The following is an 18,850-nucleotide window of genomic DNA, read 5'->3' as shown; positions in this document are numbered from 1 at the left end:
AAGATTGTGTCTAATCGTATCTGTGAGTTATTAAATTTTTTAAGGATCCAGCTCAACGCGTACATACTACGTACAATAGTCCACCAATTAGCTTTACCTGATTTACCCAATTTCCAAAATACAATACCCACAACACTACAGTAGAACCTCTCTTAACAAACTCCCCTAATTAAGGACACAATAGAAGAAACCTCCATAATAAGGACAAAAATTTTGGTCCCAACAGGTCTGGTTAATACATTCTTTACCTCTAAAAGAGGAAAACCTCTATATTACAACAAAAAATGACCAAAAATTCTGGGTCCCAAAATGTTCGTAATAGAGAAGTTCCATTGTAAACCAAAGTATGTACAGTAATGATTTTTATATCACACATAGAATGCTTTTTATAAAGCAGACTCGAGCTCATACGGCTATAATATCTGGTAGCTGAATTTGTGATGACATTTTAATATGCTGGCTGCATGCATTGCTATCCAAGTTTAGACCAAGCCAAGTTGATTTTCAACAATGCAGACACATTCATTATTCATTATGGCAGATCTATATACTGATAGTTTGTATGGCAAAAAATACCATTATTTGCATTGCAGTATTAATTGAAAAACCTGCTTGCTCAGTATACAAATAGAAATCCTACATATTTTGTTGTTTACCACAATAGTTCGATCCATCTTGTTTACAGCAATGCCATTTTGGGACCACTATTTACCTTTGATCAGAGAATGGTTTAAAAGGTACAACGTAAAGCTACCCATCTCGGCATCTCCCGCCACTATCCTTACCATCACTGTTGTATAGATGCCAGAGGGGAGATCTAATTTTTCTATGCAAAATTCTTAATGATTACTTCAGCTTTGACTAGCTATATACCTACCTACACTTCACTACTAGGATGCACCACTACCAAGGTGCACCAGTTTAAATTGTTTAACAACATTCAGGATTATTGTGCAGACCAAATTACTGTATGAATAGAACAATAATGATTAGAACAGTGACCTACCTCTAGATCTGTTGTAGAAAATACTTCAATTAACACTTTTAAAATCACTGTTAGTTAATTGTTTACTGGATTTTAGATTTACTTTTGTATAATTTAATACATTGATCATGTATAGCTACAGGCTAATATTTAATTACAATCATAATAATAATAATCATTGCAAAATTATGTGGTTGTAATTTCCATGACTTTACGGAAATGTTGCATTATTAAACGGTAATAATTCAAAAATATTTAGTAGTTAGGATTTCGGATCCCAGATTTCAAGCAAGATTTCAGTGATATTTGCGTCCAAGAATTCACCGTTGCAGACCCCTCACACATATGCATAATGTTATTTTCATGAAACTACTGTATATATAAGTAGCAATTAAATTGCACTGTGCTTCACCTCATGTAGTAAATATAGACTATTACACTCATTCCTTAATTGCACCCAAATTGCATTCATAAATCGCACTGAGATTGTGTAAATACTTATGTTTTATGAAACTAAACTTTCATTAGATTGTATTCTATCACAAAAAATGCTGAAAAATTCAGTACAGCCATTATACGTGAAAGTTAACAAAAATAATATTATAATGTTTCACTTTCTAAAAGGCTTCTTGTACTTGACAACATAATACAAATTTACAAAAGAAAAAATTGTAATGAATACACAACACCCTTCTATAATGAAGCCATGTATCACAATTGCCATGTAAATGAACTCCAGTGTTCCTCGGATATCCGCCATTATATCAACACTATTACTCATTGAGCTATCAATACCTGCTGAAAACAGTAAAGGTGGTAATAATCAATTTGGACATCTTACTTGTAAGTGTTTGCAAGATCAGATGAAGTGTAAGAGTAAGGTTGGCTAAATCTGCATCCTGAATTCCTGTTAGTTCTACAACGATGTCTATATTATAAACAAAAAGATGAAGTTACAATATTCCGTATGCATACAAAATTAATTTCATATTGCACTTTGCATGAGAGGATCAAAGTTCTGATGGGTACTGTGTTTCCATACAGTACCAACTGTTCACATAACTGTACTGTGCGAGTCTTATGTGGATAATTGGCACACATTGGTGGCGATTCTAGACTTGACCTACAGGGGGGCCAAGTAGGGAACAGCATGACTATTGTTGTATGGCTGTAATATAAAGTAGAATTTCAGGGGGTCTGGGGGCAACCCCCAGAAGCTGCAGGATTTTGCAATTCTAATTAAAGGCTTGAAAACAGCCTAAAATTTATGCTAACAACATGAAAAATGCTCAAAATAACAATGCCAATCTATACTGCAACTATCCCCCAAGATTTTTAAAGTTATTTTTCAGCAGGGGGGCTATGCCCTCCCCCCACCTCCCCATCCCCCCCTTAGAATCACCTATGTCACACATGGTCACTGGCCTAGCACATCACTGGTCGTTCAGGGTTCTAGCCCGGGATAAGTTGTGTGTGTGTGTGTGTTTTTTTTGAGCTAACCCTTTTTTGTGTAAGGCTTACTGTTGGTTCCGATAACCTCTTCCAATGTTTAATATGCGCTAAAAATTCAATGTCCGTAGCCATGAAGTTATGGGTCATGAAAGTTTGAAAAAGTATAGGTAGCTAGCTAAATTTTATGTGCCCTAGCCCTACTAAGGCTGCACCGATACCGATACTTTATCGGTATCGGTACCGATATCTGTGATATCGGGATCGGATCGGTATCGGTCTTCTTTCTTAACAATTGGCACTGCGTGCACGTGATGATTTAAGATGGCGGATTGGGAAGCCCTATTTGGAAATATTTTGAGGTCTGTGGCAATGATGATTCGAAGGCGGTTTGTAAAACTTGTAACGATAAAGTATCTAGAGGCGGTAGTGTTCGAAAATCATATAATACTACAAACCTTCGTAAACACTTGGAGCAATGTCATAAAGACAAACACAAAGAGCCGAGGTGCAAAGAGCTGATGGAGCTTGAGGAGCGCGAGCGGTCACGGAAACGATTACGGGAAGAAGAAAGCAACACTGTACAACCAAAAATTGATGAAACCCTGTGCGCGTTAAATCCCTACAGTTGGACAAGCCAGCGCCATGTGACTATCACACAGGCAGTTGGACGAATGATTGCAACGGACTTTCAGCCGTTTTCTATTGTGGAGGATGAAGGTTTCCAACTCCTTTTACGAGTACTGGATAGACGATACCAACTTCCCAGTCGCAAACACTTTTCTGAACATGTCATTCCTAAGATGTACACTGAATTGAAGGAAAAGATTAGCACTGTCATAAAATCTGCAAAGACGTTGGCTCTTACAACTGATTGCTGGACATCACGCTCTACTGACTCTTACATTAGTATCACTTCGCACTTCATTGATGATAAGTTCAAGAGACAACTAGTTGTCTTAGATACATTTCCAATGTGTGAGAGGCACACTGCTCAGAATCTGTTGAGCAAAAGTTTATCTATACTTGAAGCATGGATGATTGATAAGAAACGTGTGACCTGCTTTGTCCGAGATAATGCGGCTAATATCACTGCTGTTGTCCGAGATGGAGGATTTGTTCACATTGGATGCATTGACCATACCTTACAGCTGGCAATTAATGATGGCTTGGATGACGAGGTGGTAGCTGGTATATTAAAGTCTGTGAAGTCAATTGTGAGTCATTTTCATCGATCTACCTCCTCCTGTCAACTTCTTAGCAATGCTCAGACCCAATTACAATTACCAGTACATCAGTTGTGCCAAGAGGTGAGTACACATTGGAACTCAACATTTTACATGTTAGAGAGGATAAGTGAACAGCGCCGTGCCATTACTTCTGTTTTGCCAGATACAACTTGTTCTACAGAGCTCACTGTAATCCAGTGGAACATCATCCAGCAATTGATATTGTTGTTACGCCCATTTGAGGAATTTTCTCGGGAGCTTGAGCGTGTAGATGCTAGCATTAGTCTAGCAATCCCAGGTATTAGAATGCTGTGCAAGCACCTCAGTAAACCAGTGACAGACGATGAAAACAGATCAGTAAGGAATGTTCGTGAAGGAGTAGCATCATCTCTACAAACCCGATTCAGTGGGATTGAATTGTGGGAACTTCACTCCGTGCCCACCCTCGCTTCAAAGTTAAAGGGTTTTCATCTGCGTCGTTTGCTGAGTTAGCAAAGTCCAAAGTTTTAGAAAAAGCCAAAGAAATGGCTGATCCCACAAGAGGAAATCCTGAAGATAATGAATCTGTTGAAGAATACCACACACGAAACAAGAAAAGCAAAGAATCTTCATTGTGGGAGGAGTTTGATGTTGACAAAGATGATTCAGACCAGCCTATATTGTCAGGAGAAGAGAAAGAACTAGAGCAGTATCTAAGTATACCCCGTCTACCATGGCCACATGCTGACGATCCCTTAAATTTTTGGAGGATACATGAGACACGTTTTCCCCACCTTACACAACTTGCGAAATTATCCTTGGGATTCCACCTACCTCAGCAGAGTCTGAACGTGTCTTCAGTTGTGCAGGTAACATTGTGATACCTACACGTACCTGTCTTGATCCACAGAAAGTTAGGATGTTGGTTTTTTTGCACAAAAACAACTATCACATTTATCTTTTGTAGTTGTGCTTTATGTTATTGGTACATGTACACTGTATTATCATTATGACTGTTCTCTGTGAACATGTGTATATGTTGTGACTTTAGTAACTTGTTTGCAGTAACTTTTTTCAGTGACTTGTTTTCAGTGACCTGTTTTGTTTTCAGTAACTTTTTTCAGTGATTTGTTTTCAGTTACCTGTTTTCAGTAAGTTTTCAGTAACTTGTTTTCAGTAAGTTTTCAGTAACTTGTTTTCAGTAAGTTTTCAATAACTTGTTTTCAGTAACTTGTAACTTGTTTTCAAATGATATTATAGACTTTCCCTATTGGTAGGGCCTCAGCTAGGACACTGTATATGCTGCTGAAGTCAGAGGCATACCCCATGCCACCCAGAAAAGTTTTGAATTTCAACAGCTGCAAAATGGCGTCTGAGGCCATTTCAGCTACAAAAAACATGCTTTTAGATTTTATGAAGTAGTTTATTTATATATTTAACCTGTTCAAATTGTACAGTAACTCGAACAACATCAGAGAAGCACCCTCGTACAGGCTAGCCTTTTGGTGCCACCCCTTCCAATTTGGATGCTAGTTAAAAATAGCTAGCTAGCTACTTGAATAAATAAATTAGAACAAAACAACACTAGCTATACACCTTACACATGATGGAATGCTACAAGGATCTATAGATATAATGATTACAAACTACAAGAACACTAGGAAGACACGTCCTTATCAATATCACCAACAGCAGCTAATTTAATCAAGTGCTTAAATGGTGGGCGTTAATTAGAATCCTCGTACTTATTGACTTCGTGACAGCTCAATACTAATAATTTGGTGAGTAATTTAGTATAGAATAAGTGTAACTTGTTAGATAATGCAATGACCCATGAAAAGCTGGTGATTGTGGGTTTAGCTAGTAGTCGACTCTTCAGTTTGGTAGGGCCCTACTGAGCCAAGTTTAGCAGGGCCTAGGCCCTACAAAGCCCAGCTGTAGATACGCCACTGTTGATTTAGTTATAGCCAGCTAGCTAAACTTAAAACAGCTAGATAATAAACACATTCCATACCTTTCACAGCACGTTGTTCATTGTCAAAAGTTTCGGAGTCATGGCGTGAAGCTGCAGCTGGTCGGCCTGCGACTTGAACGAAAGCCATCATAGCTATGACGATTGTAACGGCTGTGATAAACTTCCAGGATGCAATATTTTGTTCTCCCGTCATGATAGTCAAACTTTTACCTATTGAAGTAGAGTGAAATGCCTTATAGCTAGCTAGCTAGCGAAGATGCCGCTTTTATGCAGTTGAAAAACATGCCATGGATTTCCGGAAGCTACGTAACTAGTCAATCACGTGTCTAAATTAACTGAGCATTTCATTTATTGACCGGGAAACAAGAATATACGACTTTGGATGAATTCACATTCCCAGTCTCAATAAAATCATAGCTACTGTCAGATCTAGAACTTGTCTCTGCAGGCATTTAAGCTACATGTAGTATACACAACTCAGCCAAGTCATGTGACTGGAATACATGATCAGTTTGAGGTATTATTATTATTATTTAAATTTAAAATTCTAGCACAGTGATATACACAGTAGCTATATAGTTACTAGAAAATAAACTCAACCCTAGCCAAGAGCTTAGGTTGCTATGACAGTCAAATGTTCATATGTTTTCTAAGCTAGGATTACTACAGTGCATTAGTATTGTTACTATTATACTATTTGACTATCACAGAAATATGTTTATAAATATGTACTTGAACTGGTTAAACTATATTCTAGCAGTGCTATGCACACCCTGAAATATGTCTGCTGTTCCCAGTAGAGCATGCAGTCTTTGATTATTTTTACATGCATACTGAGCTGAACAAATTAAGCATTAGAGACAGCTACAGTAACGTTACATAACTATAAGCTAGTCAGCAGTGTTGGGCAAGTTACTTTTTAAAGTAACTAGTTACATATTACATATTACTTGCAACTGAACTATTTAGTTACAGTTACATATTACCCATAAAATAAAGTAACTAATAATATTACATATTATATTACTTTGTGTCCACAACCTTAAGCTGTCACGTGTGAAACTACCACCTTATCATGTGACATGATTGCGTTATTGGACAATGTGCAAATCTTGGTTATAAGTAAGAAGCTGGTGAATAAGCTTCATTCAGTAGGCTTCATTACTTCGTTGTGGCTAGGTGTTACTCAGTGGATTACTAACGAGATTAGTAATTTTGTTACTTGTAGTAATAATATTACGTAATATTAGATTCGTTACAGTAACTATATTACTTAGGTAACGTGTTACATTTGTAACTTGAGTTGTTTTTATAGCATATTTCGTTATGTAATGATGATTAATTAGACTGTGACATAATGTTGAATAATAATTATGATGTAATCTTTTAGTATATAAGGCCAAGTTGAGTGTGGTTCGCTCTCTCTAGTTTTGTATTCATTACTCGCTATACTTTTGCTTTAATTCATGATTGCTAAATCAACTTGAAGGTCGTTGTCACGTGGGTAAACCTTGTTACAAGTGGCGTAGTTGGCAGGATAGCGAGAACTAGAGAGCAATGTTGAAGTCAGAGAGCAAACCTGAAAGTAGGCCAGTAATAGTTCCGGACTGCTTCTCGGGAGAAGAGTCATATGGAGATTGGATGGACCAATTCGAGAGTATTGTGGAGATAAACTGTTGGGATGATGAACAGAAGTTGAAGTGGCTGAAGGTTCGTCTTAAGGGGAGGGCTTTGATGGCTTACAAGAAGTTTTCTGTAACTGCTCGTGCAACGTTTAAGAATGTTAAGGAAGCTTTACAGGAAAGGTTTGAACCCGAAAGTCGTAAGGATCTGTATCTTGCAGAGTTTCAGACGCGATATAAGGCAAAAACTGAGAGTTGGCCAGACTTTGGTGAGGACTTGAGGGTTCTGGTAGACAAGGCATATCCTTCATTGGATGATGAAGCTCGGCAACAGCTAGCACTTCAGAGATATTTGTCTCAGCTAGATAACGAACAGGTGGCTTTTAGTGTGAAACAGAGGAAGCCAAAAACTATTGAGGCTGCTGTCAGTATTACTTTGGAATGTGAGTCTTTCTTAATTAAGTCCACTTCTGCGAGAGCTGGAGCAGTGGCACCAGTGCTTGTTGAATCAAATGATAGCACTTTGTTGGAAATGATGACACAGTTAATGGCCCGATTGGATAAGCTGGAGGAACAATCATCTAAACAAGTGGCTCCAAAGAGGAGGGTAGAGGAACCCCCATTAGACCGGGAGACAACAGCAAAGCAAAGAGTAGTGGTATGTTATAGATGTGGACAGGAAGGGAATTTTGCTAGGGGCTGTGCCCAGCCCAAGAAGTCCTCGAGTCAGGGAAACTGACAACCCTTGGGGAGGCCGCCCTGGCCCCAAGGGAAATGACAAGGGCATTTGAATTGTTTAACTTTGCTGTGTCAATTGTTAATCCTAGCATGTCTTTCTCAGTTACAGTTACAATAAATGGTAGTGCAGTGGTATTGGTAGATTCGGGTTCTGCCCTGACTATACTCCGTAAGTACACTTGGGAGAAGTGTAAAGAATCTGGACAGAATTTAAGGCCATGGAATCAGAAGAGGCTTGTGGGTGCTGAGGGTAGTCAGTTGCAGGTGTTTGGATCTTCTGAGGTGACTATGGATATTCAGGGTGAGAAATTCCAGCTGTCAGTTGTAGTTATTGAACCTTTAGTAACAGAGGCCATCCTTGGTTTGGATTTGCTGTCACAATGTACTGTTGATCTGTTACATAAACAATTAATTACAGGTGTTGGACATGTTGTCACCTTACATTGTCAACAACAGAACATGAAACTGACAGCTGACCTTGTTGATGTGTATCGGATTGAAGCTGACCCTGGTGGTAGTGATGCAACATCATTTATGTGTAGTAATGTTGAGTCATCCCAACATATTGAGTCACCCCAACAGGAGAGTAATGTCAAGTTGTTTCAACAAGATAGTTTAACCTGCCAGAATCAGGAGGTGGATGATCAATCTGTGAAGTCTTCGTGTGTCTTCTCTGTTAAGGTGCAAGATAATGTTAGAATTCCTAGCTACAGTGAAATGGAAATTTTAGCTTGTGTTAATTGGTGTACCCAGAATCTCAGCAGTTGTTATGTATTAGAGAGTAATTTAAGGAATTCTGATTTGTTTGTGGCAAGAGCACTGGTGAAAGGTGGTAGTTCTGTATTTATACGTCTGTTAAATCCAACAGGGAAGCCTGTAACTCTATATTCAGGAGCCAACGTGGCCACTTTGTCTGAAGCTGTTGAAATTGTTGATAATAACAAGTCAGTGAATGGTATTAATTTAGATAGTGGAATATCTGTCTCCACTGTGTCGCATGATATTGGCAAGGAATTGTCTGCTCTTGAAGATATTTTTCAGGAATTAGTAGAAAATACTTCATTAAGTGATAATGAGAAGCATCTTCTGTTTACACTTCTGATGGATTATGCAGATATATTTGCTGTGTCAAAGGATCAGCTGGGTCGTACGGATATTTTACAACACGAGATTGTTACCAAAAATGTTACACCTATTCGTCAAAGATTTCGTAGAATGTCACCACAACAGAAAGAGGAAATGCGCACACTTCTAAATGATATGTTGGAAAAGAAGATTATTAAACCTTCAAATAGTCCATGGACCTCACCGATAGTTTTGGTTAAGAAAAAAGATGGCACTAGCCGCTTTTGCGTTGACTATCGTCAACTTAACACCATCACAAGAAAGGATGCATATCCATTGCCACGAGTGGAGGATGCAAGAGGCCTACTGTCAGGTGCAGAGCAGAATGGGACTACAACAAGATAGACAAAAGGAGTTGTACGATCGTAAAAGGCATGGCAAGCCCTTCAGTGTGGGGGATTTGGTTATGTTGTATACATCTGTTGTTCCTCGTGGCTATTGTAAGAAACTGCATCGCCCATGGAGTGAACCTTTCAAGATTCTTAAGAAGATATCTGATGTGACTTATAGGATTCAACGCTGCCAAGGTAGGAGGCAGCGATTGGTAGTCCATTTTAATCGACTGAAATTGTGCCCTTCAGATATTAGGGAGGAATCTAGTGGCATTGCATATATATGGTTCACGAAATGATGCCTTCGTCTCTTCAGCACCTGCAAGGTTGCACCACTAGGAGTCAGGGTTGAATTCAGAGACTGATTTGATGCTAGAGAATTCAAGTGATGATATTGATGAAAATGTACAGGGTGAGGATGATGATCAATTGACTGGTCGTGCTGGTGATGACAGTGTGGGGAATGACAATCAACTGACAATTGCTTCTGAACAGTCTAGGGTGCTGGAACCTGTGGTGGAGGAACAGGAGACAGAAAGTACAACTGTATCTCAGCAGTCAAGTGATGAGCATTTATCTACAGAGGTTGTAGATGTGCCAAGAAGATACCCTTCTAGAACTCATCAGCCACCTACTAAATATGATAATTACGTTCGTTGGTAGTATGCTGGGCATACATTAAAGGAGAGGATGATGTAATGATGATTAATTAGACTGTGACATAATATTGAATAATAATTATGATGTAATCTTTTAGTATATAAGGCCAAGTTGAGTGTGGTTCGCTCTCTCTAGTTTTGTATTCATTACTCGCTATACTTTTGCTTTAATTCATGATTGCTAAATCAACTTGAAGGCCGTTGTCGCATGGGTAAACCTTGTTACAGTTATATTACTTAGTTACCACAAAAGTAATAATATTATGTAATGCATTACTCCCAACACTGCTAGTCAGTGGTAATTGCATATAGACACTGGTTAATTGTAGGTGTAGAAGACTAGTTAGTCTCTTAGTAGAACACTTCTAATGATCATGAGCCCAAAAGTGCCCAGCCACTTCTGTAACTCAACTATACTCTGAAGGATGATGTAACCAAGGATGACAGCATACAATATTGCTTCAGCTGTTTTAGTTGGCCAAAGCTGGAGCCATGAACCAATACCATCATAAGAAACTCAAACCTGCATTTAGCATACAGAGTTTCCATGAAAGAAAAACAGACTAGGAATGGAAATATTGTGGACATTAAACAAAGCCTGACTTTTATAGTAGCTGTAACATAATGTTAATATAATTAAGCATTCAAACTGGCAAATAGGGAAAGACATTAAACAAAGCCTGACTTTTCATTAGTAGCTGTAACATAATGTTAATATAATTAAGCATTCAAACTGGCAAATAGGGAAAGACATTAAACAAAGCCTGACTTTTCATTAGTAGCTGTAATATAATTAGGCATTCAAATGGGAAAACATTAAACAAAGCCTGACTTTTCATTAGCGGCTTTAATATACTGTTGATGTAGTTTGTGTAAAAGCTGCAATATGTATAATAGTAATGCTGTCTATATTTCCAAGAATTTCATAATTATAGTGAACTCTTGATAACTTATTTCTTTGCTGTCTACTGATGCTATATGCACATTAAATAGTGTACATAAAGCAATGCATCTTCTATATGAATGTTTTAACACAGTTATTTCCTTACTTAGATCACATGAGCCACATTGGCATACTCTGTGAATGCTATCCCACTAGGGACCTGTGAGAAGGCTTAAAGCCTGTGAATACATGTGACATGTGAGTGTATAACATGTGACATGTGAGTGTATAACATCACAAAATCAAGTTAGCTAATTATTGTATGATGTCATAATTAACTTTTTGATAACTTCCAGTATTGTAAAGGGAAACCTGTGATGAAAAGAAAAATAGACAACCGCTATAGTTATAGAATACCAAGTTAATGCATAGAATTGAAGGGGAAAGTGTATAGGACATTATGATATCTCTATTAAGCTATATATACCTTTCGGCACATATAAGTAGAGATGTACCAATTCAACATTCTGAACTATTCCAATTTTGATAATGTAACAAATTTATTACTGATCTACAGGGCCGGTTCACTTTTTTAACATTGGGTGGGCTAAATTGTTATATACTCAACAGTGGTAAAAGTCACTGTAGACTGTGCTTGCCCCTCTAGGGGGGTCTGGGGGCATGCCCCCCCCCAGGAAATTTTTTGAAATTTAGATGCTTGAGAACGAAAATTATGACAATTTGACAGAAAATTTGTCAGTATTCACTTAGCTAGTATCCAGTTTAAAAGTTATCCACATAGCTACTGCTCTATTACAGAATGATATTTTTGATTTTTCAACAAAATTTAATGTCAAGAGATCTTTAAGTGGTTAAAACTTATGTTACAAAGTGACCAAACAATGACAGTCTGTGTTTGCTGTCAGAAACAAATTCTTCTGCAACTTCTAGCAAATCTATCTTATCTATAAGTTCTTGATGTACATGTAAAAGCATTAAACTTTCTTGGGTCATTGTAGTCCTTAGGTATGTCTTTATTCGCCTCAAGGCACTGAATGATCTTTCACTTGTAGCATTGCTAGCTGACATCACAAGCAGAAGTTTAGCAATAGTAACAACCTCACAGTATAAATTACGGGCAGGCATATCAAGGGTCTTTAAATAGTCCAATATGTCAGAAAAAGTTGGATTGGAACAAATATTTTGGGAGGATAGAGTTAACAGTTGAGCTTTCAAGTCTTCAATGTGTCAATCAGATTGATATAACTCTGACACAGATTTCAGTTCTTCTTCATAATCCTCATGTTTGACTGATTTCAAAAGCAACTGTTCCAAGTTGGAGTAAAGTGCATATCCAGGTTGATCAAAACGCTCCGTTATTGACATGATTATTGGGTCTAGTGCTTCATAGTATATTCATTTGTAATGGTCTTTTGGTTCAGATGTAAATTCTGCAGAAGCATGGCCATATTCATACCGAGCAGGTCTTTTCCTCTGCCGAGGTAACCTTGGAGCTCCAATGTTTAAAGATTAGGGTTTTCTTTTCACTAAATCCCAAAAAAGAGTGAAAGTAGAATCATCTCGTAAGCCCTGCAGTGTTGTAACAACACTTTTTGCTACTTGTCCTGCAATGGCAGAAATATCTTTATGCTGCAAAGTACGTCTTAAATTGTCTGTATGATTTAACAGTAAATGAGCTAATGATGCTCCATAATAAAACTCAAAAGTGGTCGTTTGTGCCGCTACACCCATAATACAAGCTTTTGCGTCTGTGTCTTTTGTTTCCTCATATGCCTCACCCCACAATTCCAAAAGATAAATGTCAAGTATGCTTTTCATTGAATCAGCACGGACGGTCCATCTGGTGGGACACAAGACTCGTACACCAGGAATGTCAGCTTGTACATCCTGTTTAATCTGCTGGAGTAGGGCATCTCTTTTGGGTGAGGATTTTACAAGTTTGCATATTTCATGAGCTGTATCCAAGGGGTTTTCGACTGGCATGACCAGGATCAAGCTGTTCACCAATGTCCTTAGTCTGCTTGGGTAGAATAAAAAGAGCTTCGTTTGCTTCTTTGTGGTGCTCAGATCGGGCATGATTTCTAATTTTTGCCAGTCCATCTTTCCAGTTTGAAAATCCAGTTGAAAGCTGCAATGCAATGTTGGTTTATAAACCGGTTAATACTTAATAATAAACTTACAAAAGCTTGATCAGACCTTGCTGAGCTACGTATTTTCTTCTCCCTGATAGTCTTCTGGCAAGTGTGGCAAAACACTGCATCGAGCTCTATATCATAATGAAGAAAGCTAAACTCAGTAAACCACGAATGTTGGCAAGAGCGATTCCTTAAACCATATGACCTTGTGGGAAACCTAAAAGTAGTAGGAGGATGAAATGGTTTGTCCAGTTCAATGTCGACACGTGTTGTCACGTTGGTAGATGTTGATGCCATAAATGCCAGTCCTAAATAAAGGCCAGGGGCGCTACTTTACAAGTGTGAGATAACAATCATGAATGGTCTGATTCAAAGAACAAGGCCTCCTACAACAGCTACAACAATCTACAACTATGACAAACAATGTCAACAGCAGCTGTTACAAGGAGAAACATGAGTCAGCTGGTTCGCCAGGTTCAGTGACGATTGGAAACCAGGCATCGGAATAAAACTAGTATGTATTGCTCAGTTAAAATATTTTAAGGGCAGAAATTATTGGGTAGACCATGGCCCACCTGGCCCACCCTGCTGAACCGGCCTTGCTGATCTACCGATACTGTACTGATCTGACATCAACTATATCATCATGTTTTTGTTTTTTTGGGCATTATTATTTTACAGCTTTAGGTAGCTCATAGGATTTACTCAACTCTTACTAGACAATTGTAAGCTGAATAATAGCCAAAGTATTTACAAGAGCCAGTGCCAATTGTGGTGTGGGCTCAATAACACAACACACCATTGTATTTGTGTTCATCTAAATATCCATTCACTCATTATACAGAGACAATTGGGAATCAAGAGAAATATCTAGGGAGAAAATTTTTTTCCTGGATCCTCAAATTCGTCATGGTACACACATAGAAACATAATCTAGTCTGCAAATATATTCCCTTCCCAAATAAGCTTTTGTCTGTGTAAGGTTTCTGTACATGTATGGTGTAATAGTGTCACTTAATGCAGGGATTAGTGTGGGGAAACACAGTGATGAAAACCAGCGTAAATGCTCTTGTAAATAGATTACAGATTGAGGCATGATGCAGAAAACCAATCTGATTTCTCAAATTTGCTTAAATATCTACTCTGTACATGGGAAAGTGAAACTGCCTCTTTGAATTGTGACTTGTTTTAGATTGTAGTCAGTTGTGTGTGTGGGACCGCTTTAGTGTTATATGTACAATACCTTTTCTGTTCAAAAGAATTGAAGTTTTAAAAACTTGATCAATTATTTTGATACACCTCAAACTGTTGAAAAGGTATGGTACTTGCAATACCTAGATGAAATCTGTTTACTCAGGCACTTTGTACATAAAACTTTTTGCATCACATTTACAAAATTTCAATGTCATCTGTGTCATCTAACATCCATACTTTCATGACTGCATAGACAGTGTGTTTGTGTACGCGTCTTAAATATTTGATTGATGTAGGAAGCTGTAACATTTGGTTGGCTGGCATTTACCACAGTACAGTGAAACCTCTGTTATCCAAACTTCTTGGGACAAGGGGTGGTCCATAAGTCTGAAAAGTCCATAATTTATCTCTGAAACTATGCATAAATAACCCATCTTCAAAAATTCCACTATTATCAACTACCCTAATAGAACAGTCACTACTCTAATAGAGCAGTCATTTCCATAGTTCGGTTACCCAAGAATCCGGATAAATGGGGTCCGGATAACTGAGGTTCCACTGTATTTGATTTGTACAATGGGTTGGGTGTGCAGTGAAATTATACAACAGAAAATGTGGCCTCTGTTATGAGGTGGTTAATGAGTTTATGAAAATAATATCCTTTATTTGTTTGGGATTTACTTGTGCATGTGCTAATAAGGTGGTGGGTGAAGGGACATTTGTGGGAGACAAAGCTGTCACAACATGATGAGGTACACACATGAGCAGGACATGGTTGCTTAAATTTGCCATTTTACCAAGCGCATGTGTCAACGAACATAGGACAAAGGACTTGAAATACATAAAATTACAGTGTTTTGTAACCACGCCATAATTAGTGCTGCCACGATATAGAAAAACTCTATATCATATATCACCAAGGTTTATATCACGATATGAACATATATCACGATATAGAACTAACTATAACATTTGTAAGACAAACATATTCATTGTAAGTTTAAATGTATACCACAAGCAAAAGTTACTCTTGTTTATCAGGTTTTAAATGCATTTTGCTACTGCTTTGCAGTTGAGACAAGTGGCTGGCACTACATAGAAACCTTAAAACCTCCCAGTTTACTTTGGGGTTGGCTTGTTTACCACACTACACCATCAACACACAACTTAATTAAATGCCAAATACCATATGTCTGGCCTCCCCCACATCATTACACTAAGCAGCGCCACTATTGTGCAACCATTGATATAACTGATTGGCTATATCATATCATATCACCACCTTGTTATATCGATACTATCGATGTATCGATATATCGTGGCAACACTAGCCATAATATGCATATACTTCAGAGGATTTCACTCAGATTTGCACTAAACAGAAGTTCAATGTCTCATGTTTTATTCATCAGGTGGAGCTTGAGAACAGTACAGTGGAACCTCCCTTATCTGGACTTCTATTATCCAGGCACCTCCATTGTCTGGACAGCCCAAATTGGTCATGTGGCTTGTAGTTTATTGACCATAATGAAGTTTGGTTTAGATGAAAGCACAAGGAGGGAGTCTAAAGGTTGCTATTTACCTGTTTGGTGGCTTGTTTATTCTACTAATAATAACTATCACTTAGTTGCTAGGTGATAATGGATTTTTACAGCCCAGGGGAGTGACCATGAATGTTCTGTAGTGACTTCTAAGGCTGTACCGATACCACATTTCATACCCGATACCGATATCCGATATATACTGTTTTTTACCGATACAGGTTTTCTGATAAACCGATATTAAGAAAACCACCGATATTTCAAAAGTTCAGCCGATAGACAATATCCTGAGTTACTGATAGGAGTAGCTATAATATCATTTGAAAACAAGTTACAAGTTACTGAAAAACAAGTTATTGAAAACTTACTGAAAACAAGTTACTGAAAACTTACTGAAAACAAGTTACTGAAAACTTACTGAAAACAGGTAACTGAAAACAAATCACTGAAAAAAGTTACTGAAAACAAAACAAGTCACTGAAAAAGTTACTGCAAACAAGTTACTAAAAGTCACAACATATACACATGTTCACAGAGAACAGTCATAATGATAATACAGTGTACATGCACCAATAACATAAAGCACAACTACAAAAGTTAAATGTGAGAGTTGTTTTTGTGCAAAAAAACCAACATCCTAACTTTCTGTGGATCAAGACAGGTACGTGTAGGTATCACAATGTTACCTGCACAACTGAAGACACGTTCAGACTCTGCTGAGGTAGGTGGAATCCCAAGGATTGTTTTCGCAAGTTGTGTAAGGTGGGGAAAACGTGTCTCATGTATCCTCCAAAAATTTAAGGGATCGTCAGCATGTGGCCATGGTAGACGGGGTATACTTAGATACTGCTCTAGTTCTTTCTCTTCTCCTGACAATATAGGCTGGTCTGAATCATCTTTGTCAACATCAAACTCCTCCCACAATGAAGATTCTTTGCTTTTCTTGTTTCGTGTGTGGTATTCTTCAACAGATTCATTATCTTCAGGATTTCCTCTTACGGGATCAGCCATTTCTTTGGCCTTTTCTAAAACTTTGGACTTTGCTAACTCAGCAAACGACACAGATAAAAACCCTTTAACTTTGAAGCGAGGATCTAGGAGGGTGGCCACGGAATGAAGTTCCCACAATTCAATCCCACTGAATCGGGTTTGTAGAGATGATGCTATTCCTTCACGAACATTCCTTACTGATCTGTTTTCATCATCTGTCACTGGTTTACTGAGGTGCTTGCACAGCATTCTAATACCTGGGATTACTAGACTAATGCTAGCATCTGCACGCTCAAACTCCCGAGAAAATTCCTCAAATGGACGTAACAACAATATCAATTGCTGGATGATGTTCCACTGGATTATAGTGAGCTCTGTAGAACAAGTTGTATCTGGCAAAACAGAAGTAATGGCACGGCGCTGTTCACTTATCCTCTCTAACATGTAAAATGTTGAGTTCCAACGTGTACTCACCTCTTGGCACAACTGATGTACAGGTAATTGTAATTGGGTCTGAGCATTGCTAAGAAATTGACGGGAGGAAGTAGATCGATGAAAATGACTCACAATTGACTTCACAGACTTTAATATACCAGCTACCACCTCGTCATCCAAACCATCATTAATTGCCAGCTGTAAGGTATGGTCAATGCATCCAATGTGAACAAATACTCCATCTCGGACAGCAGCAGTGATATTAGCCGTATTATCTTGGACAAAGTAGGTCACACGTTTCTTATCAATCATCCATGCTTCAAGTATAGATAAAATTTTGCTCAACAGATTCTGAGCAGTGTGCCTCTCACACATTGGAAATGTATCTAAGACAACTAGTTGTCTCTTGAACTTGTCATCAATGAAGTGCGAAGTGATACTAATGTAAGAGTCAGTAGAGCGTGATGTCCAGCAATCAGTTGTAAGAGCCAACGTCTTTGCAGATTTTATGACAGTGCTAACCTTTTCCTTCAATTCAGTGTACATCTTAGGAATGACATGTTCAGAAAAGTGTTTGCGACTGGGAAGTTGGTATCGTCTATCCAGTACTCGTAAAAGCAGTTGGAAACCTTCATCCTCCACAATAGAAAACGGCTGAAAGTCCGTTGCAATCATTCGTCCAACTGCCTGTGTGATAGTCACGTGGCGCTGGCTTATCTGTGTAGGGATTTAACACGCACAGGGTTTCATCAATTTTTGGTTGTACAGTGTTGCTTTCTTCTTCCCGTAATCGTTTCCGTGACCACTCGCGCTCCTCAAGCTCCATCAGCTCTTTGCGGGGGGTCCTTCACATACAAAATCCATCTACGAAATTTTGAAATATGGAAATTTGCTAACCCAAATTTCTAATTTCTGAATAAATTTCTACCAAATTTCCGAATTTCTGTCTTGGAAATTCTTGGGTGCTACGACGTTGTAGCTTGAGTTCAGTGTAGTATATTCTGTGCCTTAGGCTACTGTATTATGGTTTCAGTATGGGTTCAAGCCGAGCCGAATGGTTCACTAGCGGTCTGGTAAGCCGTCGTGACTCTATCATGGTTGGGGTGATGTAGGAATTTGAATAAAACACTCACCAGTAATCCACGGACACACCAAAATGACTTACACTGTGGCCTTTGCACTGTGGGAATCGAATCCGGCAGCTCGAAAGTATACAACAAATTTACGAAGCAGATTACGGACAAATGTTAGTGCGTATAATCTAGATGGCGCTATACGTCTTCTATTGATAGTGACCCCTCTTCCTTGCACCTGGCCTCGTGTATATACACATATAAATCCATGCAATATAACTTACACTAATGAAATAATCAAAATTCAATGCCAAACATTATAAAAATTTTAATTGTACGGATTTATGTATTTAAAATTTCAGTTAATATTTCTGAATTCCCAACAAAAATTTCTACATTTCTAATAAAAATTGCCAAATTTCCATGGTCATCAACGACATTTCTGGAAGTGAAGGACCCCTTGGCTCTTTGTGTTTGTCTTTATG

At 38.2% G+C, this 18,850-nt stretch overlaps 2 protein-coding genes and 1 long non-coding RNA gene across 3 annotated transcripts; 1 reads left to right on the top strand and 2 right to left on the bottom strand.

Moving 5' to 3' along the window:
• Positions 1–1,483: 1,483 nt before the first annotated feature.
• On the bottom strand, positions 1,484–5,864 carry LOC136252222 (uncharacterized). The gene is made up of 3 exons (XR_010699420.1): positions 5,657–5,864; positions 1,827–1,913; positions 1,484–1,780 (listed from the first exon to the last, which is right to left on the bottom strand). It is a non-coding gene; the product is annotated as an uncharacterized lncRNA (long non-coding RNA).
• A 2,140-nt stretch (positions 5,865–8,004) lies between these two features.
• Positions 8,005–10,264, top strand: LOC136252217 (uncharacterized). The gene is made up of 2 exons (XM_066044608.1): positions 8,005–8,278; positions 8,396–10,264. The coding sequence occupies exons 1-2, from the start codon at positions 8,014–8,016 to the stop codon at positions 9,445–9,447; spliced, it is 1,317 nt and encodes a 438-aa protein (XP_065900680.1). The 5' UTR covers positions 8,005–8,013; the 3' UTR covers positions 9,448–10,264.
• A 2,681-nt stretch (positions 10,265–12,945) lies between these two features.
• On the bottom strand, positions 12,946–17,967 carry LOC136253873 (zinc finger BED domain-containing protein 4-like). The gene is made up of 4 exons (XM_066046532.1): positions 16,554–17,967; positions 16,510–16,512; positions 13,178–13,263; positions 12,946–13,125 (listed from the first exon to the last, which is right to left on the bottom strand). Exons 1-4 carry the CDS (start codon positions 17,965–17,967, stop codon positions 12,946–12,948), a joined length of 1,683 nt encoding a protein of 560 aa, XP_065902604.1.
• Between the last annotated feature and the right edge of the window lie 883 nt (positions 17,968–18,850).

Source organism: Dysidea avara, chromosome 4 (genome assembly GCF_963678975.1).
Source record: "Dysidea avara chromosome 4, odDysAvar1.4, whole genome shotgun sequence".
Lineage (NCBI taxonomy): Eukaryota > Metazoa > Porifera > Demospongiae > Dictyoceratida > Dysideidae > Dysidea > Dysidea avara.
This window is presented reverse-complemented; position numbering and strand designations above follow the sequence as displayed.